General features: G+C 36.2%; 1 protein-coding gene across 1 annotated transcript; it reads left to right on the top strand.

Annotated features, from left to right (window-relative positions):
• Positions 1 to 1,229: 1,229 nt before the first annotated feature.
• Positions 1,230 to 21,963, top strand: LOC102918611 (vomeronasal type-2 receptor 116-like). The gene is made up of 6 exons (XM_016009041.3): positions 1,230 to 1,426; positions 10,583 to 10,865; positions 11,241 to 12,047; positions 12,767 to 12,994; positions 13,401 to 13,524; positions 21,044 to 21,963. The coding sequence occupies exons 1-6, from the start codon at positions 1,230 to 1,232 to the stop codon at positions 21,961 to 21,963; spliced, it is 2,559 nt and encodes an 852-aa protein (XP_015864527.1).
• Positions 21,964 to 24,092: the final 2,129 nt, after the last annotated feature.

Here is a 24,092-nt window from a genome sequence, read left to right as displayed (position 1 = left end):
AGCTTTGTTATCAATGACTTCACAGCTAATATCGATATATAAATAGACAATATATGCAATATTTATCTCTCTGATTCTAGAATACCTCACTTGGTATGATTTTGTTCTCATTCCACCCATTTCCCTTGCAAATTTCATGATATCACTATTTAATCAGCTGAATAATACTCCATTGTAGAAATGTTCCACATTTTCTTTATCTATTCTTATGTTTAGGAGAATCTATGCTGGTTTTTAAATTCTCACTATTATTAATGGAGTAACAAAGAATATAAAGAGCAAATGTCTTAGCAGTAAGATAAACATCCTTTGGATATTTGGTTTAGCATGGTTTGGCTAGATCTTGAGGTGGATTCATTGCTGTCTTCTAGACAAACTGCCACACTGATTTTCATAGTGACTCTGTGGTTTTACACTCCTATCTGCAACGTACAAGTGTTCTTACTTCACATTCCTGCCAGCTCTACTTCCCCTTGTGTTGTGGATCTTTGCCATTTTGACAATTGTAAGATGAACACTCAGTGTAGACTGGATTTGTAATGATATGACTGCTAATGAAGGTGAACTTTTCTTTAATTGTTTCTCAGCCATTTGAGTTTCCTCTTTCCCATTCTGAAGGCTACTGCATTGTCTGAATGGCATTGTCCTTTGCCATGCACAAGCTTCTCAAACAGACAGACAAAACAGCATTCAAGCAGGCAAAGAACATTCTCATACAACAGACAGTAAAGATACTACTTCCTATCATGAACATTACTGCTCATATTTCCTGTATGTCTGTAATAAGCTCTGTCTACAAAGACTTATTTTTGACACAAAATTCATTTGAGATGTCTGATGTGACCCAAGTCAACTACTACAAGTGGTAATCAGAGCTTGTTAGGAAATTTGCCCAGGAGGAATTGTTTTAGCGAACTTCATATCCAATAACAAGTATGTAATCATAAGGGATATTGAGGGGAATGAAATTAGTATCTCTTAATTTTCACCTGGATTTAGAAACTCAGATGCAGAGCCCTAGGCCAGAGACTAATTATGAAATCTCCAGAGGCAAATAGCACACTGAAAACAAAGTACTGAGATTCCTAAAATATATTGCATTCCTTAACAATGACTTTAATAATAAAAAGAGACACATGGATGGGTTCATGCATAATTGATACATGAGTTTCTCCCCGACACTTCATGCTGCACTTTGCTCAGGCTCTCATCTCAGCTACATTACAAAGATGTTGTCTTTGATCTTTGTCTTCCTGGTCCTGAAGCCTCCCTTACTTCTCTGCAATTTGACTGACCCTGTGTGCTTTTTCAGAGTGAAAGACAAGAAAAACCCAGATGGAGATAAAGAAAAAGACTGTTTCTTTTCCATTTATACAGAGCATAGAAAGATGAAAAATGAATATTTCAGTGGAAATCTAGATAAGCAGTAAGTACCTCTTTCACTTTTAAATTCTTGTTTATCATGGTATATGATGCATTCTAGCACTGCTGAGGGGTAGAACATTATTCTATGTGTCTTCTTTCTGTGTTTTATTCCTACCTCTAGGACATTACCCAAATATATTTCATATTTACAGAAGGCTATTGTAATATTTATGATGGTTTAGGGGTTAGCTTGCTTATTTTTTTCAAGTCACAGATTCCAGTCTCGAAACTGAATGAATGATCCATGATAACAACTTTGCTTCTAAAGACAATCCTTAAATATGACAATTCCCAACTGCTGTCATGTGATGTCCCTAACAAACATAGAACTAAGTGTTCTTTGATTCCACAGCTGAAATCAGGTGTAGAAAACAACAGTGTGAAATTGTACAGTGTCTGTTCACTATGAGAATTTTATGCCATCCTTACCTTTACATTCAGTTTCATGTGCACAGTCACTTTTTTGTGGAATAAACAATGTCAGAACTTTTTTGCAAAGTTCTAGATTAGCAACACATGAAGCATCGAATTAAAATACCTCAGTAGACAATTTATCCATTTTTTAGAATAGAGGCTGCCTCTGCAAGCAATGAGTTCCTGTTTCCCTTTTACAGTGTTAGAATAAATGTACCACAGTGTTGCCTGTGGTACCTGCTAACAGTTGAGAGAGGAGTAGTAAGGCTACAAATTCATCCAAGTTACCCCAGGCTGAAGTCAAATTATTCACTTAAAAATTGTCTCATTTTTACTGTATGCTTTCATTTATTACATTTATTATACTTTTAAATCTCTTTCTCCTCTTTCCCTAATTATATAAAATAACTTTGTTTATTGTGAGGATGAGTGTACTACACAATCTTAGATTTATATGTTTGACCACAATTTTCATATCCCTGTACAACTGAGGTTACTTGTTGAGATTTCAGCTGAGAAAATTGTTGCAATGTCTCTTAGAGTTTGATAGGGAAAATGTCAAAAATAATATTCTAAATTTGGGTAAGAACACATTTCTAAGTGTGGCATTGTATATGTGTGAGAAGCATCACAGTGAAGTTTTCAGTTTTAGACAAAGGTTTTGTTCAGTTTTTAATACCATATCTCAGTAGGACATTCAAAATATAGGTGAAAGTTTATGACTGTATTATATAAGCAAAATCTCAGAAGAATTGAAAAGCTGCACTAGAAGTGAAACAATATCCTATGTGTTGAATACTCATCTGTTTATTAAAAATATCACTAGGTTTGAAGGAGAATGTGAAAAAAGGGCAAGTAATCATATAATAGCTATAAATGTAATATTCATGGTAATATGTAATATGGAGATGACACAGACCTCCAAATGATCAGATATAAATAAGGAAGAATGAAGGGGTATTTGATTAAAGTTTGAACAAAAAATACTCACCAATATATATGCTTATGATTATCTACACATTTTAGGCAAGCCGTGCCCTGAGAGCCAAGGAAAGGAGGTTTTTAACTCATCTCATTCACTTTCAAATATAACCAGCTAATCAGTCAATATTCCTCAGTGATGTGATCTCCTATTTTAAGATTATGAGGAATTTTATATCTAAAATTCTGGCACTTGAAATCACAGGATCTTTCTATATCTATACTTATATATTTACATGACACAAGATGATAGAGGTCCAGAGAAATGCTTTTATTTCCCCTAATTTATGAGTATTAAAGAAAATGGCATGGCAAATGTTTCCTACCTAGACCCCTTTCTTTGCATTTTTACCAATACAAATAATTGATTAGTATAGAAACTGTCTCATGGAGGTATAAATACCTCATTTGAAAAAAGCACAGTCCTGATTAATTCCTGAATTTTCTTCATATACATGTATGTTCATTACAGACATGGATATTTCTATCTAAATTCCTATTAAGCCTTTTATATTACATAGCAAAGATGTTTCAAATTAGTATATGTTTCTCTTTCTGTTTGTGACTAAACAGCAGTTTTTGCTTTATGGCCATTCAATATTATTTTCTGAGCAGTGTTTGGATGATTCTAGCATAATTAAAAACCTGATACCACAATTGATTAGGCAAATGAAGTTGTAGAGAAACATACTGAAATTTCACAAATAAAATTTCAGTTATTCCAACTCCTCTCTTGACATACATAATCAGAATTTCTCTGTAGCTGAGAAAAGGATTCTTCTTGTGGCATTCATTATTCTCCATAAGTTGGAATTGATTGACAGATGAAAGAAAAGTTACCATTTTATATGTATTTACTCTCTACATTTCCAAAATGTTGTAGATTAAATGTAAGGGATACACAAATGCTTGTACTGTATATTGTTTATCATGTCAGAATTGTCTATTTATAGTGCAATAAACAGGATAATTAAGTAAATTGATATGTGTACCCTCCACTGGAATTGAGTTCCCAATTTTGTCTATAATTTTCTACTATTTGTCCAAACAATGTTGAAAATATTCTAGTCATACATGTTTCCCATATGGATGTATAGTGATGAGAAGGAACCAAAGTAATCAATCTCTATTTCGATCAAGTCTAGTCTCCAAACTGTGAGCCTACCCGAACAATGCAGGAAGGATTCACTTATTTTTTTTATATAACTACACCAGCTTGTATTGTCTATTTAAATTTTTTTACTCATTTGAAGATTTCATGGAGTGCATTATTATAATATCTACATAGTACCAAAAACTTCCCCAGATCCATGCCTCTTTCCCAATCACCCTACTTTGTTTCATCTTTTTTTAATGTGTCAAGGCCAATTTGTACTGTCCACATGCTCTTGAATACATGCCCTTCCACTGGACAATGGTTAAGCCACCAAAATGCTGTATTTTAAAAAGTGAAAACTGGCTCTCCATCTTTCAGTATCTATCAATTGTCAATATTAGTCTAGCTCGTTGAGAAAACTATTCTCCATTCTAAATATAGTGATTTTACATAGAATGATAAGAGGCTTGTGACTAAATGAAGCCTTCTAATTTGAAAGTTTATAATGTCACTTTACTTTCACAGATGGAAGCAGAAGATAATGTGTTGTATCCCAGAGACAAACCTCACCCAATAAACTCTAGGTTTTCTACAGATTAAAGAAAATAACCATGACTGATAAGTATAGGCTTCCCAAGGACATGAAAAAATGTAGCATCATTAATGATGGCATAAATTAACAATGGGTAATCTTTGAAATATAAAGCAGTAAACTATTGAAGATTTTATATAGAAAACTTCCAACACTAAAGGGAAAAGTGCAAATCTAAAATGACTAATTTGTTTGTTTTGGTAGTTTGTTTCTGTTTCTGTTAAGTTACATTTTGGTCTGCTTATTTAAAAGGATGAATGTTAACACAGAGAAATTATTGCATCTATCATCACAGTCAAGTTCATATATTTATAACATTCATTAGGAATTGTAATAATATATTCTTCAGCTCTCATCTTTTATCCCCTCATTCCTGCCTATTCCTAAATGTACATTCTATCACATACAGCTCCATTGGGGCATTTTATATGAATGAGATAAACTATTCTTATCTAATATAATATTTTCCCAGGACCATGTACATTATCACACATAAAACTTATATCCCTGCATTTTTATTGAAAACTTATTCTTCACACATTATATTTGATTACAGTTTTCACTCCCCCACACCTCTGAGATCCTGTGCACTTTCCCTCCAATCTGAACTAACACCATTTCTTCCTCTTGATGGGAAAAAGACTCTTCTAAATGATAGTTAGAAAATAAGATAAAACAAAAACAAACAAATCAGAATAGGACAACATAATCAACCAAACAGAAGAAATAAAAAACTGAGAAATACATATAGATAATAAGACACACACACTCTTATGCATAGGAATCCCACAAAACCACAAATGCAATAATACAAATTCGGGACCCAGGCTTAAAATAACTTTTAAAGCCTTGAAAAAATATTATGATATAATTAACCTTCAAACACGATTGACTTTAAATTTTTTGGCCATCTACTGCCGAGCATCATGCTGACCCTAAATGGTGGTCGATGTCCCCAGTGAAACTCTGTTGGCAAGAACTAAACTTTTGTTTGTAGTAGATACTGATGGGAAATATCTCCTGAGTTTAGGATAGGAACTTTTATCCACTTCTCCACTGAGCCAATGAACTGCATGTGGCACAGATGTGTGCAGGTCCTGTGTATACTGCTTCAACCTCTCTAAGTTCATATGTGCATTAGTCCTGTGCACAGATGTCCTTATTTCTTTTATTCTCTCCATTCACTCTGGTTATTACAAATCTTTCCACATCTTCTGTCATGGAGTTCCTTGAGCCCTGTGTGGAATGTTGTTGCATTTGTTGGAGACACCACATTTAAAAATGGTGCAAGGTCTCTCACTGTCTGCACATTGATCAGCTGTGGGTCTCTGTATTTGTCTACATATACCGGAGGAAGAAACATTACTGATGATGTCTAAGCAAGGAACAGATCTATGAATAAAGCAGAATGATATTAAGAGACATTTTATGGCTTTGTTCCTTTATTAGAGCAGTAGTCTTTGGTTTTCCCCTAGGTCCCAGGCCTATCTGTTGTCATGTTCTTGGCCAGCAATGTGGTATCAAACATGTATTCAATCTCTTGGAATGGACATTAAACCAAATCATTTATTATTTGGTTACTCCCACCAGCTTCATGCCACTGTTTCACTAGCACATCTTGAAGGCAGTCACAATTGTAGATGTTTAGGTTTGTGTTTACCTTGCTTGTTTTTCAGAGAACTTTGAGTACTATGAGCAGTAGTTAGCAGGCATGCATGTTCTAGGTAGGCACCAGCTTAATTTCTTCATCCTCACTATGCTGTGTAGGTTTCATCTTCAGCCAGAGGGCCTTATCATCCATTTATAGAGAGGATTGTAGCTGGAGGTTTCTCCAGACTTTCCCAGCCCCACAGACCCCACAGTCACTTATAAAATAATCACTCAGTATCTTATATTAATTAAAACTGCTCAGCCATTAGCTCAGGCCTACCACTGACTAGCTCTTACATTTAAACACAGCCAATTTCTGTTGATCTAAATGTTGTCATGTTTTCTGTGGATTTACCTGTGTGCCATTACATGCTGCTTCATTGATGGTGGACTTTCATCTGCTGACTCAGCACATTCAGTAAGATAGTATATCTCCATGATATTGGCTGTGGGTAGGTCTGTGGGGCATTTTCTTAATTAGTGATTGATGGGGGAAGGCCCAGTCCATTATGGGTGGTGCCATCCCTAGACTTGTGGTCCTGGGATCTATAAGAAAGCAGGCTAAACAAACCATGAAAAGAAATCCAGTAAGCACCACTCTTCCGAGGCCTTTTCAACACCTCCTTTCTCCATGTTCTTGCTCTGTTTATGTTCCTGTCCTGATTTCTTCTATCATGAACAGAAATATGGAAGTGTGTGGCAAATATACTCTTTCCCCCTTAACTTGCTTTTGGGGTGTGATTCATTACAGCATTAGAAGCCCAAACTAAGACTATTCAGATATCTGGAACTTGAAGTAGATCTATACCAAGCTTCCAAAGGAACTACTGCACTGATCTTCATAGTGGAAGTTTACAATCCTATAAGCAATGCATGAGTCTTCCCATTAGAGTACATTCTTGTACCATAAGCTATCATTTTTTATTGATGTTGTCCATGATGAATGTAATTGGATAAAATTTCAAAGTACATTTGATTTATAATACTCTGATGACTAAGGATCTTTTCCCATTTTCCAGCCTGCCACAATGTCCCAATGATGGTGTTCTTTACCATACAAAAGCTTTTCAGTTTCATGAGATCTCCTTTACTTCCTGTTGTTTTGGTACGTTCCCTTTCAGTGTTCTATTCAGAAAAAAAAAAAAAAAACTTTACCAAAACCATGAGTTCAAGATTATACCCCAGTTTTCTCTTTTAAGAGATCCAGTGTATCTAGTCTTACAGTGTTGTTCAGCCAGAGTTGGGTTTTGTGCTGATTGACAGATATGGATAAATATGTGTTCCTTTCCATGTATCTATTCAGTTTAGACAGCACCAGTTGTTAAAGATGTTTAGCTTTTCCACTGTGGATTTCTGGCTTCATTACCATAAAGTGGATGTACATAGGTGTGTGGACTCCAATTCCTTTCTATTTATCAACATGTTTGCTTTTGTGACAAGTTCATTCGGTTTATATTACTACAGCCATGTAGTATATTGTGATACCATAGTGATATTACCAGTAATTATTTCATTATTTAGAATTATTTCAGCTATCCTGGGTATTTCTGTATTCCATACAAAGATTAAAGGCTCCTTTCAAGTTCAAAACTATCTAAATTGTATATTATGGTCTAGTCTATGTCATATGACATATTAACAATTCACAGAAAAGTAATTACAATGAACGAATGGGAGAATTCAATTTTAACAATCATATCCATCTCCAGTAAAGAATGGCAAGGACCTAGACAAAGTGGCATAACTTGGGGTCTTTCTGAGAAAGAGTTAATTAAAATAAAAGAATAAGACACTGCCAAAAAAACTGATTCAAACATGAGCATTAAAAATTTATGGCATATGTAAATGGTTCAATCAATTCCATAGCAGCTTCACAACCACAAGTTATGTCTAGTGATATATTATGTATTTAGTTACAAAGCAATACAGAAAATATGGATGAGGCTAACACTGCCTGGGAGTCCAGCTCCTAGAATTGCTCTAGGGTTGTAAATAGAATGCCTTCAGAGTAGTGGGATTTTAGGAATCTTTCTTATTTAAGGGTCTTTAGGAATAAGTTTCTATCTGAGGGAATGACACTCACATACAGGATGTGATGGCCATGCTTTTTACTTCTCTGCAGCTTCAGTTTTCTCTCAAGTTCCAATTTTCTTGCTCCCATTGTCCTACACAGCCACATACACATTTAACAGGAGGCTTTTTGGGCTTTGTGCAATAAAAAGAAAAGTTACAAAAGCTGCATCTAAAGGTCATAGCACACTCCTTGAGTAGATGATGAGCAGCAGAGCCATATTCCAAGGCAACGCATAGGTGGGGGATGGTGGCATTGAAAGTTTCCTAAACCTAAAAATATATTTTCCTATCCTGTTTGTAAGCAGAGATCAAAAGGGAGGGAACTTCTACCCCCTATATTCAAGGCTGTGAGCCCAGACCAACTCTTCTGTAGCCCTGGCTAATTGTGAAATTTTTTCCACATAAATCTGTTTCTCTCTGGACTTGGTTATTTGATTATTTGTTATTTGGGACCTAAATAATGAACAGTTAGTTAACTGTTCCTTGAGTTTTATATCATAGATTGAGGTTAGACGTTTGTACAGAGTGTTAATTGCAAAAGAATTTAGTAGGGATTGGGACTGGTCTCTGTTATCAGCCAAGCCTGGCTAGAGAAACTGGCATAGTAATTTAGGTTGCTTTGTAACTAATAACCTTAGTTAGACATGTCTAACTCTGTCCTTGTCCATATCTGTAAAGTTTTGACTTATGATATATTTATAGAGACATTCAGTCTAGATTGTAATTGTTCTAAGGCCCGAATCAACCAATAGTATATGGATTGTCTTAGAACTGAGAAGAAATTGCTGTTTTGTTTATGCCAGTCTGACTAGTGATTTAAAAAAAATCAGTGCCTATGTGTCTTACATTCCTCATGGAAAAATAGATGTAGTTATTAAGCATATCCTGGTATATCTTACATATATTAAAATTATGCAGTTTAATGAGAAGTCTTCTTCCTGACCATCCTCAGGTATATATGCCCATAAGATTGAGATGTAATCATGAGATTACATGTACACATCAGATTAAATTACACATTACAGTTCAGGTATTAGGAAGATACCATAGCTGTTCATACACATGTAAAATTACAAAGAGAAGCAACCATGTCCAAGTCTGTGGCCCCATGAATCTTACCTGTAAGAGTTCCTCCATCAGAGAATTTTTTTTTTTTTTTGGTTTTTCGAGACAGGGTTTCTCTGTGTAGCTTTGCGCCTTTCCTGGAACTCACTTGGTAGCCCAGGCTGGCCTCGAACTCACAGAGATCCGCCTGGCTCTGCCTCCCGAGTGCTGGGATTAAAGGCGTGCGCCACCACCGCCCGGCTCAGAGAATTATTTATCTGGTGGGTTGACACCTCACCTATCCATTGCCATCTGCTCTATATTCTTGGGCCCCAAGTAAAGTCATTGTTACCAGCTCTCTCAGCATACAGCAATACCTAAAAGACACATAAACAATACACTTTTATAAGATGTTATTGTTGAATAGGCTTAAAATCTATAAAACTATATCAAAAGTGTTACATCCAACCAAAAGACCTTAAATGAAAGAGAGAAACTGAAGTAAATCTGTTACACACGACCTATTAGGACAAATCTCAACCACACCAACTTGAAAACAGGGTCAGTTCTGTATTACAAAGCAAAGAATATAGGTTGAAAGGCATCAGTACAGCATGAGGGTCCATATGAAGAGAAGGGAGCTCATTCCTCACTGGAAGCAGGTATAATAATAGCCAACCTTATATCACTAAACATTGAACATCATCAAATACAATATGAAAGCAAGAAAGTATGTGCAAGGAAAGAGGGAGAATAAGAAGTATTATGCTATTTTAATTACCTGTGAATCCCTCTGGCTTTTCAAAGCATTTGACACAGGCAGATTTGGTTACCTAGTCTTCATACCCTCAGCAAAATCATAGCTTTGTCCAGTTCTGCCTCTGTATAAAAGTATAGCATTATAGATAGCAGATAATACAAATGCATTTTACAAATATGTTAAATGTTAGAAGTATACAATGAAGGCATGAGAAGATTCAACATTAACCAGTACAAACTTTTCTAGTGTCTGAAGGGCATGAATATATTTTACAAAGTTTGCAGATAATAGGATGGAACTGTAGGAAACATCAAAGTAAAAAGGCAATCTCATTGGTATGAAATCCACTGCGCCCAAAGAAAATCCTTTATGAATCTTAATATTCTCCCACGGGACTCACATTCTCATACATCAAATAAATAAGACTTGTGTCATTATAGCAATGGGTCCAAAAAATAAGAATTCAGTGCTATTCTCCCATTGAGTGTAATGTAAAATTGTCATGTTTGTAACCTAATCTCTCATGAATAGTGTGCTCTGTTTTCAGGTTGACACCTAAGAACATCCACCTGATTTTCTCTCTTTATTTTGCTATGGAAGAAATCAATAGGAACCCTCATATTTTACCAAACATTTCTCTGCTAGTTGACATCAAATGTAATCTGTTGGCTGACTACAAGAGGAATTCTGGTTATACTGCAAAAACAAGTGAAAATTTTCCTAACTACTACTGTAAAAATCAGAAAAAATATTTAATCGTATTTACAGGACCCATGTGGGAAGTATCTGCAAAACTTGGACCACTCTTGTACTTATCCAGAACTCCAGAGGTAAGTCAGAGTGGGATAATTTAATGAAATACTGTCTCCTCCTTAAAGTAGATTCTCAAAAGATTCACAGGTAGAGAGTTGGTTTTTATCTATTCTGTTCCATCAAGAATAAATGCTCAGATGCTTTCTGAAGCAAACATAACAACTTTATCACAAATAGGAATGAAAGGCACAGAAGTGTGAAACATTTTACCAGAAAAGATAGTTCACTTGTAGTTTTGGAACAACCACAAGAAATTGGATATGATCTTAATAATGAGGTGAAGAATTCACACTTTCTAACACCCCTAGTATTTTTTTACTACACTTAGGTCTTAGACCAATCATTAGTTCTTCTATGTTACTCATACCGTGCTTATGTTCTATGTCCTTCAGCTGTACTATGGTGATTTTCAACCTCTCCTGAATGCCCATGAACAATTTCCTCATCTCTACCAGATGTCTCCCAAGGACACATCTCTGCCACTAGCCATGGTGTCCCTCCTGGTTCACTTTAGATGGAACTGGGTGGGGGTGATCATTTCAAATGAAGACCGTGGAATTCAATTTCTTTCTGAATTGAGAGAAGAGATGCAAAGGAACATGGTCTGTTTAGCATTTGTGAGTTTTATTACAGATGATAATATTTCATACTTTATAAAGGCTAACCAGTATAATGAGCAGATTATGAAGTCATCAGCAAAAGTTGTGATAGTTTATGGAGACAAAGACTCTGCTCTACAAATACACTTTATAGCATGGAAAATTTTTAACATTAATAGAATCTGGGTCAGTACATCACAATTTGACAGGATCACTGCTATAGGACATTTCTTGCTTGACTCCTTCCATGGTACTCTCTTTTTTTCACATCATAATTCTGAGATGTCTGATTTTAAACAATTTATGCAGACAGTGCACCCTTCAAATTACAGTAATGAAATTTCATTTGTTAGACTATGGTGGATTTATTTTAAATGTTCTTTGTCATCATCTAATTGTAAGAAACTGAAGAATTGTTCTGCTTCAAATTTATTGAAGTGGTTATTTAGACATCAGTTTGGAATGTCCATGAGTGATTCAAGTTATAACTTATACAATGCTGTGTATGCTGTAGCCCACTCACTCCATGAGATGCTTCTGCGACAAACAGACATATGGCCAGAGAATCATGGGAAAGGACTGGAATTTGACTCCTGGAAGGTAATTAATTAGTCATTCATTGAATGGCCTGTATGTTATAGATATGACATTCTTAAAGGTATCCATAGTTTTCTAAATCCATGGAAACTACATGCCTTTCTCCAAGGTGCATATATATCTGGAATTTTTCACTGCATGTGATGATTTATTATGTTAGCATCATAAATTATGATACAGCTATTACAGGCATACAATTTAGCATTTTACAATCTAAATGAAGAAATTTTGTTCAGAATATTGCAACATACATGAATCTTATGTTTTTAACATTTGGAAGAACAATATTTTTCATGAAATTTTTAAATGACAAAAGGAAAATGACTTTTCTTTTGTATGTTCAAAAAGTTGCTCAACATTTTAAAACAGAGATTTCAGTTGGTAATAGTAGTGCTCCCACTTTTTGATCTATTTAGGAAAGCAATTCCCAAGGTGATGATCAAATAACAATGTTGCCAGGAAGAAATGTAGAATGTGTCTCTACTCTAAAAGCTTATAATTTAGGTGGTGTGTTTTAGAGCATCAATACCAGTGATAAAATTTTAACTTTAAAGTGTAGTGAAAATTTATGTCTATATATAAATTCTTTTATTTACTATTGAGTACTTTTAATACAGTTGCCTTTTAGAGGAGGCTAATGAAAATTGTGAGCATTATATATTTTATATTTTCTGTCCTAGTGTGTAGGCATAGTTGAAACTGAAATGAAAAATGTGTTTTAGATGTTTTCTTTACTGAAGAACATACAATTTGTAAATCCTGCTGGAGACCTAGTGACCATAAACCAGGAGGCAAAACAGGGTACAGAATATGACATTTTCTATGTCACAGATTTTAAACAGTCCTGTGGATTTAAAGTGAAAATAGGAAAGTTTTCTGGACATTCTCCAAATGATCCACAATTGTACATATCTGATGAAATGACAGAGTGGGCCACCGATTTTAGACAGGTAATTTGGTCTTAACTCAAATGATTTACATGTAGCACAAATACTATAAAATAGCATGCTTCATCATTGGGTAACACATTTTAACAATTACTCATTTTAACTCACATCCACTCTTCTATATTTCTCTCTCTCTCTCTCTCTCTCTCTCTCTCTCTCTCTCTCTCTCTCTCTCTCTCTCTCTCTCTCCTCTCCCTCCCGCTTTTCTCTTCTCCCCTCTCCTCTAATGTGTGTGTTCCACAATTTATAAATCACCATAAATTCATAATACTTATCTTAAAAACAATGGAATTTTACTTTATGAAACATGACTTTAATAGAACTTTCAGTGGCTCCTCGTTGTGAATCACTGCAGCTTTTGGAACTTATATTAAATCATTGTATTTAAAATGTATCTGATTTTCCTCAGACTCCACCCTCCATATGCAGTAGGCCCTGCAGTCCTGGACACAGAAAATCCCCTCAGGAGGGAAAAGCTATCTGCTGTTTTGATTGTAACCCCTGTCCAGAAAATGAAATTTCCAACAAGACAAGTAAGGATATGATTTACCAAAATAATCAACAGATTGATTATTTTCTCACATATTTATATAATTCTCAAAGAGTCCTTTGAAGAAAAACAAAGGATAAATTTTATTATGAAGTTGAATGCATAGATAACATTGCTATTTGTAATACTACATTCTCTGTTTTTTAATTACATTTTTATCTGATCAGTCTAAATACTATGAACAAAATATTTTCTCCTGGATATAACTTTAAAGTAATAATCATTACTACTGCAACTTATAATCATCCTAATATTCAGAATTTTTAATAGTCGTATCTGTTTTTAGTTTATTTAAGCCTTATATGCTTAGCATCCTCTTACTCCCAGTAACCCCGAGTTTCTAACAAGGAGTGAATGTTCAGGGTTGTTGTAGAAATGTTCATTTTTGTACTGTGAGCTATAGTAGATCAAGTCTATCATTGGTAGTTTATATTTCAAGTCCCACTCTATTTCACAGTTTAGTTTATATTCAATCATATTGAACTCTGTATTAAATATTTTATTATAATGTCCACAACAAATAATTCAGAGAGTTTTCAAATAGGTAAGTAGTGGTATCTACATTGATGTACAGAAACTTTGAAAACTATATTTTCATAGTATACCAAGTTCTGAAGGATCGAATTACTTAATGTTGTAGTGAGAAGAAATAGCTAAAAAAATTAACTAGCATTTTAATTTAGAGCCTGAAATAGGTAAACGTAGTTCTGAATGATTTAAACATGGGATTGTGAAGAAACAGTAGAGGTTTTTAAAAAATATACTAAAATTATAAGTGTATTTGATTATAACACACAATAACTAATAAGAGAAAATAAACCACTTTAATAGGATAATGCACAAAAATTGTATTGATTCAAATGAGACCATCACATATATATTAAATCAAAACTCAAACTTATTGACTTTTGTGCCAGTTGAGCACAAAGATACCACACTCAATTTTATTAAATTTCCCTTGCTCCTACTTAAAAAAGCATGGGAGGAATGGAGGAAAGAGAAGCTGTGGTCAGGGTATATTATATCAGAAAAGAATATATTTTTGATAAAAATAAATAAATATGACACATTCATAACTAATTTAAAATAAATTTTAAAAATTGAAGCATTTGAATATGTCTACTCACCAGTTTGCTTAACAAAATCAGAGAGGATTGAACAACTAAAATGGAATGTAAACTCTCTGATGGATAGACTCAATACTGGAATGGAATCATCATTATCATCATCATCATCATCATCATCATCACTTTTGAATTTGGGCTGTTGGGTCAATTCATTTAAAAGAAAAGTAAATATACTATGGTATAAATCACAAAGATACAAATGGAAGGAAGTTCTCAGACTTATCCAGAACTATGTTTTGTAATTATGTCCTTGCGTTATAGAATTTGATTTTTATGTTTTAACAGTAAATACTGCAACCTTGGGAGCATTGAATTGTCAAATCTTATAAAAATTAGTAAAATTTGAGGATAATGTGCCCAAGCAAAGATCAAGCAGTGCAACATAAAAATATATGTGATATTTTGTCATGTAGAGAGTGTAGGGAATAATTTGTTCATGTGTCTATACTTTCCTAGGCATTATGAGTGCTGGCTTTTTTGTTGTTGTTTTCTTTTCATTTTTTTTCTCTTTTTTTCATATAAATGAATGCTGCCTTTTCTTCTTTTCTTTTTTTATTTTATAATTTAATTTAATTTTAAGTATCAGCCACAGATTCCCCTGTACTCCCTCAACCACTCCCTGCCACACACTGCCCCCAAACCACCCCCCATTCCCATCTCCTCCAGGGCAAGGACTCACCTGGGTAATCAGCTCAGCCAGGTAGATTCAATTGAGGCAGGTCCAGGCTCCTCCTCCCTTCACACAGGCTGAGCAAAGAGTCCCTGCATAGGCTCCAGGCTCCAAACAGCCATCTCATGCACTAAAGACCATCCTGGTCCCACAGCCTGAGGGCCTCCCAAACAGTTCAAGCTAATCAACTGTCTCACTTATCCAGAGGGTCTGATCCAGTTGGAGGCTCCTCGGCTATTGGGTCATATTTCATGTGTTTCCACTAGTTTGGCTATTTGTCCTTGTGCTTTTTCCAATCATGGTCGCAAAAATTCTCGCTCATAAAATCCCACCTCTTTCTCACTGAATGGAATCCAGCAATTACACCTGGGGCCTGGCCATGGATCTCTGAATCCACTTCCATCATTCATTGGATGGAAGTTCTACCACAACAGTTAGGGTGTTTGGCCACTGGATCACCAGAGTAGTTCAGTTTGAACTTTCTCTCGACCATTGCCAGTAGCCTCTTGTGGAGGTATCTTTGTGGACTTCTGGGGACATCTCTAGCACTTTGCTTCTTCCTATTCCCATGGGGTCTTCATTTATCATGGTCTTTCTTTCCTTGTCCTCCCTCTCTTTTCTTGATTCACATGGGATCTCCCCCTTCCCAAAGCTCCGTTTCCCTCAACCCTCCGCCTTCATTACCCCCCCATGTCCAGTTTACTCATGGAGATCTCATCCATTTCTCTGACATTGGGCAATCCCTGTGTCTTTCTTGGGGTCCTCTTTACTAGGTAGCCTCCCTGGAGTTCTGAGTAGCAGTCTAGTCATGCTTTGTTTACATCTAGTATTTACCTATGAGTGAGTACATACTATGTTTGTCTTTCTGAGTCTGGGTTACCTCACTCAGGATTATTTTTTCTAGATCCATCCATTTGCCTACAAACCTCATGATGTCAATGGTTTTCTCTGCTGAGTAGTATTCCATTGTGTATATGTACCACATTTTATTTATCCATTCTTCAGTTGAAGGGCATCTAGGTTGTTTTCAGGTTCTGGCTATTAAAAATAATGCTGCTATGAACATAGTTGAACATGGGTCCTTGTGATATGATTGAGTATTCCTTAGGAATATGCCCAAGAGTGGGATATCTGGTTCTAGGGGGAGATTGATTCCCAATTTTATAAGAAAGCACCATATTGATTTCCAAAGTGGCTGTACAAGCTTGTATTCCCACCAACAGTGGAGGAGAGTTTCCCTTGCTCCACATCCTCTCCAGCATAAGCTGTCTTCAGTGATTTTGATCTTAGCCATTCTGACAGATGTAAGGTGGTAGTTCAGAGTCATTTTGATTTGCATTTCCCTGATAATTAGGAATGGTGAGCAATTCCTCAAATGTCTTTCAGCCATTTGAACTTCCTCTATTGAGAATTCTCTGTTTAGCCATATAGCCCTTTTCTTAATTGGACTGTTGGGCATTTTGATGTCTAATTTCTTGAGTTCTTTATATATTCTGGATATCATCCCTCTGTCAGATGTGGGGTTGGTGAAGATCTTTTCCCATTCTGTAGGCTGTTGCTTTGTCTTGTTGAACATGTCCTTTGCTCTAGAAAAGCTTCTCAGTTTCAAGAGGTCCCATTAATTAATTGTTGCTCTCAGTGTCTGTGCTACTGGTGTGTTGTATTTAGGAAGTAATCTCCAGTGCCAATGTGTTCAAGACAAGTTCCTACTTTCTCTTCTATCAGGTTCAGAGTAACTGGATCTATGTTGAGGTCTTTGATCCACTTGGATTAAAGTTTTGTGCACGGTGACAGATATGGATTTATTGGCAGCCTTCTACATGTTGATATCCAGTTATGCCAGCACCATTTGTTGAAGAAGCTTTCTTTTTTTCCATTGTGCAGTTTTGCCTTCTTTGTCAAAAATTATATGTTCATAGGTGTGTGGATTAATGTCAGGGACTTCAATTCAATTCCATTGGTCTACATGTCCGTTTGTAATCCTGTACCAAGCTTTTTTTTATTGTTGTAGCTCTATAGTAGAGCTTGAGGTCATGATGGCTCCAGAGGTTGTTTTATTGTACAGGATTCTTTTGGCTATCCTGGTTTTTTTTGTTTTTCCATGTGAAGTTGAATATTATTCTCTCCAGGTTTATGAAGAATTGTGTTGGGATTTTGATGTGGATTGCATTGAATCTGTAGATTGCTTTGGTAAGATCGCCATTTTTACTATGTTAATCCTGCCTATCTATGAGGATGGGAGAGCTTTCCATTTTCTGACATCTTCTTCAATTTCTTTCTTCAAGGACTTAAAGCTCTTGTCATATAGGTCCTTCACTTAATTAATTAGAGTTACCCCAAGATATTTTATATCATTTGTGGCAATTCTAAAAGGTGATGTATCTCTGATTTCCTTCTCAGCGTAGTTGTCAATTGTATATAGGAGGGTTACTGATTTTTTTGAGTTTATCCTGCTACATTGCTGAAGGTGTTTATAAGCTGTATGAGTTTCTTAGTTGAATTTTGGGGATCACTCATGTATTCTATCATATCATCTACAAATAGGAAAAGCTTGATTTCTTCCTTTCCAATTTGCATCCCCTTGATCTCCTTATGTGGTCTTATTGCTCTGGCTAAAACTTCAAGTACTATATTGAGTAAGTATGGGGAGAGCAGACAGCCTTGCCTTGTTCCTGATTTTAGTGGAATTGCTTTGAGTTTCTCTCAAATCTACCACATACTTGGCCACAGAGCAAATCTCAACAGATACAAAACAATTGGAATAAACTCCTGTGTTATATCAGACCACCATGGTTTAAAGTTAGATTTCAGCAACTACAAAACTAAAGAAAGCCTACAATCTCATGGAAACTGAATAATGCTCAGTTGAATCACCAATGGTTTAAAGGAGAAAGAAAGAAAGAAAGAAAGAAAGAAAGAAAGAAAGAAAGAAAGAAAGAAAGAAAGAAAGAAAGAAAGAAAGAAAGAAAGAAAGAAATTAAAGACTTCCTAAAGAGCAAGGAAAATGAATGTACCACATACCCAAACATATGGGACACTATGAGAGCTGTGCTAAGAGCGAAATTCATAGCACTAAATGCCCATATAAAGAATTTGGAAAAATCTCAAACTAGTGATTTAACAGCACATCTGAAAGCTCTAGAACAAGAAGAAGCAAAGTCACCCAGGAAGAATACAAGCCAGGAAATAATCAAATTGAGAACATTTTTTCTTATTTTTGAGATTATAAAACAGTTACATCATTTCTGCTTTTTTAAACACTTTATTTTTTTCCTTTTATTTTATTTTACAATACCATTCAGTTCTACATATCAGCCACGGATTCCCTTGTTCTCCCCCTCCTGCCCTCCTCCCCTTCCCCCCAGCACACCCCCCATTCCTACCTCCTCCAGGGCAAAGCCTCCCACGAGGACTGAGATCAACCTGATAGACTCAGTCCAGGCAGGTCCAGCCCTGTCCTCCCAGCCAAGCCATGCGACCCTGCATAAGCCCCAGGGTTCAAACAGCCAACTCATGCAATGAACACAGGACCTGGTACCACTGCCTTGATGCCTTCCAAAGAGATCAAGCCAATCAAATGTCTCACCTATTCAGAGGGCCCAACCCAGTTGGGGGCCTCTCAGCCTTTGGTTCATAGTTCATGTGTTTCCATTCATTTGGATATTTGTCCCTGTGCTTTATCCAACCTTGGTTTCAACAATTCTTGTTCATATGCTCAATCATACCACAAGAGCACATGCTCAGCCATGTTCATATCAGCATTGTTTGTAATAGCCAGAACCTGGAAACAACCTAGATGCCCTTCAACTGAAGAATGGATAAATAAATTGTGGCACATATACACAATGGAAAACTACTCAGCAGAGAAAATCAATGGCATCATGAGGTTTGCAGGCAAATGGATGGATCTAGAAAAAATCATCCTGAGTGAGGTAACCCAGACTCAAAAAGACAAATATGGTATGTACTCACTCATAGGAGGATACTAGATGTGGAACATGGATGCCTGGACTGCTACTCACATCCCCAGGGGGGCTACCTGGAAAACAGGAGCCCAAGAAAGACACAGGGCTTGCCCAATGACAGAGAAGCAGCTAAAATCTACATGAACAACCTGAACATGAGTAGGAGTAATGAAGGGTGAGGGTCGAAGGAAAGAGAGACTGTGGGAGTGGGAGATCCTAGCTTGATCAAGAACAGAGAGGGAGAACAAGGAATAGGAGACCATGGTAAATGAAGACCACATGAGAAAAGGAAGAAACAAAGCGCTAAAGAGGCCCACAGAAATCCACAAATATACCCCCACAATAGATTGGTGGCAATGGTCGAGAGACAGCTGGGACTGACCTACTCTGGTGATGGGATGGCCAAACATCCTAATAGTCATGCCAGAAACGCCATCCAACGACTGAGGGATTTGTATGCTGAGATCCACAGGTAGACCCCAGGTGGAGCTCTGGGAGTCTAATTAGGGAGAAAGAGAAGAGTCTATATGAGCAAGAATTGTTGAAACCAAGGTTGGATAAAGCACAGTTACATCATTTCCTCTTTCCCCACCATTTCTCCAAATCCTCTCACATATCCCTTTTTGTTCTTTTTTTCAAATTTATTGCCACTTTTCTCATTAACTGTTGGCATGTACATACATTTTATGTATATACATAAATACTTCTAAATACAAACTGTTCAGTCTTTACAGTATTATTTGTATGTTTTTAAGATCAGGCATTTTGTTATCCAATGAAATCAGTTGCTGTGCCATACTTTGGGAAAGACAATTTCTCATATGATCAACAGACCTTAGGTGTCTGTTGTTCTCTATGTAGAGTTGGGGTCTAATTATTTATCCCCAATTCACTTTACCAAGTCTATTTTTTGTCCTTGTTTAATGTTTAAACAGTCATGATAGTGAGACTTTATGGCTGTAGCTTGTGACATTTCTCTGAGACAACTACTCACATCAAGTGATCCCATAGCTATTACAATATTTTTCATCCCCCCTTTTCTGCAACATTTCCAGAGATACAGCTGAGGGAATATTATTATAAATGTATTCATTAGACTGAGCTCCACAACTCTAAATTTTCACTGGTTGTGATTTTTCTGTAGCGGTCTCTGTCTCAAAGACAAGTTTCTTTGACAAGGAGAGACTCTTTTACTAATATGCATTAGGAAATATTTTGAACATTGTTAGGAATTGTACTGGTTTAATAATATGGTGGAATGGGTTCCTTCCATGATATGGAGTGGATAAGGCTTCTATGTCAAAGGAGACACATGAGAACAATTTTGTGTGGGACCGAATTGCTGCTGATACACAGATCATAATATGCAAGGAAGTAGCTCATTCTCAGTTATTATTTGGCATAGTTCTCAAAACTATGAGTAACTACTGTGTTTCCATTAATTACCCAAACCAAGGTAGGTTTTTGTGGCTACCTTAACATCGTGTGGAAGTACATCATTGTTTTTGAAAAATACTAACAAGTTTTGGGGTAAATGAGATAAATATAAACAAAACCTTTTCATTATGATAAAAGGCAAAGGAAGTAAGAATTAAATCCGTTCATCAAACATATTTAATTTTCATATACCACAAAAGGTAAATAAATTTTAGATATGATTTCCTAAAACATTACTGTAGCTCTCATGTATCATAAACACTAGGGAAAAATTAAATCTGAAAATGCTACCTTTCCTACTAGACATGAATCATTGTGTGAAGTGTCCAGATGACCAGTATGCCAACACAAAACGAACTCACTGCCTCAAAAAGGTTGTCACATTTCTGGCTTTTGAGGATCCCCTGGGAATGTCTCTGGCTGGCTTGGCTCTGTGTTTCTCTTCTCTTACAGCTGTTGTACTCACTATCTTTTTGAAGCATCAAGACACTCCCATAGTCAAGGCCAATAACCAAGTTCTCAGCTATGTCCTACTCATTTCCCTCATATTTTGTTTTCTCTGTCCCTTGCTCTATATTGGCCATCCCCATATGGCCACCTGTATCTTGCAGCAGACAACATTTGCAATTTTCTTCACCATGGCAACATCTTCTGTCTTGGCTAAGACAATTACTGTGGTACTAGCATTCAAGATCACTGTTCCAGATAGAAGAAAGAGATGGCTGCTCGCATCAGGTGCACCTAACATTGTCATTCCCATCTGTACCATGATCCAACTGATTCTCTGTGGAATCTGGCTGGCAACTTCTCCTCCATTTGTTGATGCTGACGTACACACTGAGCATGGCCATATTTTGATTGTCTGCAACAAAGGTTCAGTTACTGCCTTCTACTGTGTCCTGGGATATTTGGGCTCCCTTTCCCTGGCAAGCTTCACTGTAGCTTTCCTGGCCAGAAATCTGCCTGACACATTCAATGAAGCCAGGTTCCTGACATTCAGCATGCTGGTGGTCTGCAGTGTCTGGATCACCTTCCTTCCTGTCTACCAAAGCACCAAGGGCAAGGCTACAATAACTGTCGAGATTTTCTGTATCTTGGCCTCAAGTGCAGGGCTGCTCTTTTGCATCTTTGCCCCAAAGTGCTACATTATTTTGTTCAAACCACAGATAAATTCTTTTCATAAGATCAGGAAAAGACATTCTAAAACTGAAAATATCCATTAAATATTACAAACTTATTTCCTATACCAGACATGTGTATAATATCACAAGCATCTCTTCTACTAACCAAATATTATGTCAAAGTAAGAAGTTTAATCTTATGAAAACTGTACAAAATCAACTGCATAATAAAGTTTGAACACAAAGTCTGGATTTCAATTCTCTTGGATGTAACATTATAATAAGCCATTTCTATTTATGTAATTCTGCTTTTTGTTATTGTTTATTTTTGAATTATGTGTTATCTGGGAATGGCATGGAAAATATTACATTATTTCATTTGACTTCAGTTTTCCACTACAAATTATGTGTTATTTTTAAATTCCAAAAATATTGACATGTAGAGTATTTATGCAAAATGATTTAATTATAAAATCCTTCATATTGATCTAGGACTGTAAAGAAAACTACAAAATATAATTAAATTATGTTCTATATAAGGGTATAGACCAAAACACAGGATAATACAGATAATGATGCTAGGAGGTATATGATGCTAAATGCTTTCTGACTTCTTTTGAAGCTTGAACAATAGGAAGATATTTCATGTATTAATTTATAAGGCTGTTAAATATCTAGTGGCTGAGGATGGAATATTGCCCATAGTATAACACTGTATTGTTAGTTTGCTAAGTGATCACAGTATCAAATGACTTTTTTAATATTTATGCTTATATCTAGAGACATAGCCTGCTCTTAACGTTGGTCATAAAAGCTTATTTATGTAATAGAAAGAAGTCAAGAGAGAAATGCATAATAGTTTGAATTCCTGAAAAGAACAGACTAAGTGTTCTGACCTAAGGAGGACATCTAACCAAATCCTCTCATCCTCATGTCTTAGGGAACATCTTGAAATAGGTGCCAACAGATAAGTAGTTCTGGAAAAGCCATCTTTACAGCCAGATGTTTCTATTGTATTTTTGGTTACTTGACAAAATCTCCACAAGAACAAACAAGTGAAAATACTGACAAAGAAACAGTAGATCTTCATTAGGAACCCACCCCAACACCTTGGTGAGCTATAGGCAGTTGATAGTACCTATAGGAAGAAAGCTTTTTGTGAGGTTCTGTTTTTGGTTAGAATTCTAACAAATGGCCCTAAATTCATGTACATGTTACCAACAATACTTGAGCTTATTATGCTTATTATATTATGAAAATCATAAGCCAAAAATTTGGGAGAAGGGTCTATTTTGATGAGAAGAACATTGTATGTAGAAGCAAAAAGTAGGCATGGTTCTGTTATATTGATTAATGTCATTCTCAAAAAAACTTTGAAATGTTCCGTAAAAGATTATTCATCTTTCATTTTGAATTGAAGATGACCATTCCCAGTAATAAACTTAAGGGTCAGTGGGCTAGAAATTAACCTGTGCCCTAAAATGTTCTTGGGCTTTATAAAAATTTATAAGGTCAGATGTCCTAGGGCCTAGATAATCCAGTAAGTGAACTAAATAGAGAGTTCCTACTACTTGAATGTTAACAGAACCTAGAAATATTCATAGAGAACAGGCAAAGGAATTCTGATTACAACTTGAAAATCGGTGGTGCTTTTGTCATCTTTTTTTTGATACAATTTTATTTATTTATTGGGTTTTTTTAAAATTTTACAATACTATTCAGTTCTACATAATATGCACAGATTCCCTTGTTCTCTGCCTTCCTGCCCCCCTCTGCTTCCCCCAACCCATACACCATTCCCAACTCCTCGAGATCGAGGTCTCCCCCGAGAACTGGGATCGACCTGATAGACTCAGTCCAGGCAGGTCCAGTCCCCTCCTCCCAGATTGAGCCAAGCGTCCCTGCATAAGTCCCAGGTTTCAAACTGCTAACTCATGCAACGAGCCCAGGTCCTGGTACTACTGCCTAGATGCCTCCCAAACAGATCAAGCCAATCGACTGTCTCACCTACTCAGAGGGCCTGATCCAGTTGGGGGCCCCTTAGCCTTTGGTTCATAGTTCATGTGTTTCCATTCATTTGGTTATTTGTCCCTGTGCTTTATCCAACCTTGGTTTCAACAATTCTCGCTCATATAAACCCTCCTCTGTCTCACTAATTAGACACCCAGCACTCCACCAGGGGCCTAGCCGTGGATGTCTGCATCCATATTCCTTAGTCGTCGGATGGGGTT

Source organism: Peromyscus maniculatus, chromosome 1 (assembly GCF_049852395.1).
Source record: "Peromyscus maniculatus bairdii isolate BWxNUB_F1_BW_parent chromosome 1, HU_Pman_BW_mat_3.1, whole genome shotgun sequence".
In the NCBI taxonomy this organism is placed as follows: Eukaryota; Metazoa; Chordata; class Mammalia; order Rodentia; family Cricetidae; genus Peromyscus; species Peromyscus maniculatus.
Note: the sequence above shows the minus strand (reverse complement) of the source record. Positions and strands in the feature narration are given on the sequence as shown.

Excerpts from the sequence above, each read along its gene's own strand:
- LOC102918611 (XM_016009041.3), top strand. The coding sequence starts at position 1,230 with ATGTTGTCTTTGATCTTTGTCTTCCTGGTCCTGAAGCCTCCCTTACTT. Across the intron at positions 12,995-13,400 it reads GGGCCACCGATTTTAGACAG|ACTCCACCCTCCATATGCAG; the intron begins GTAATTTGGTCT and ends GATTTTCCTCAG. Across the intron at positions 13,525-21,043 it reads TGAAATTTCCAACAAGACAA|ACATGAATCATTGTGTGAAG; the intron begins GTAAGGATATGA and ends CTTTCCTACTAG.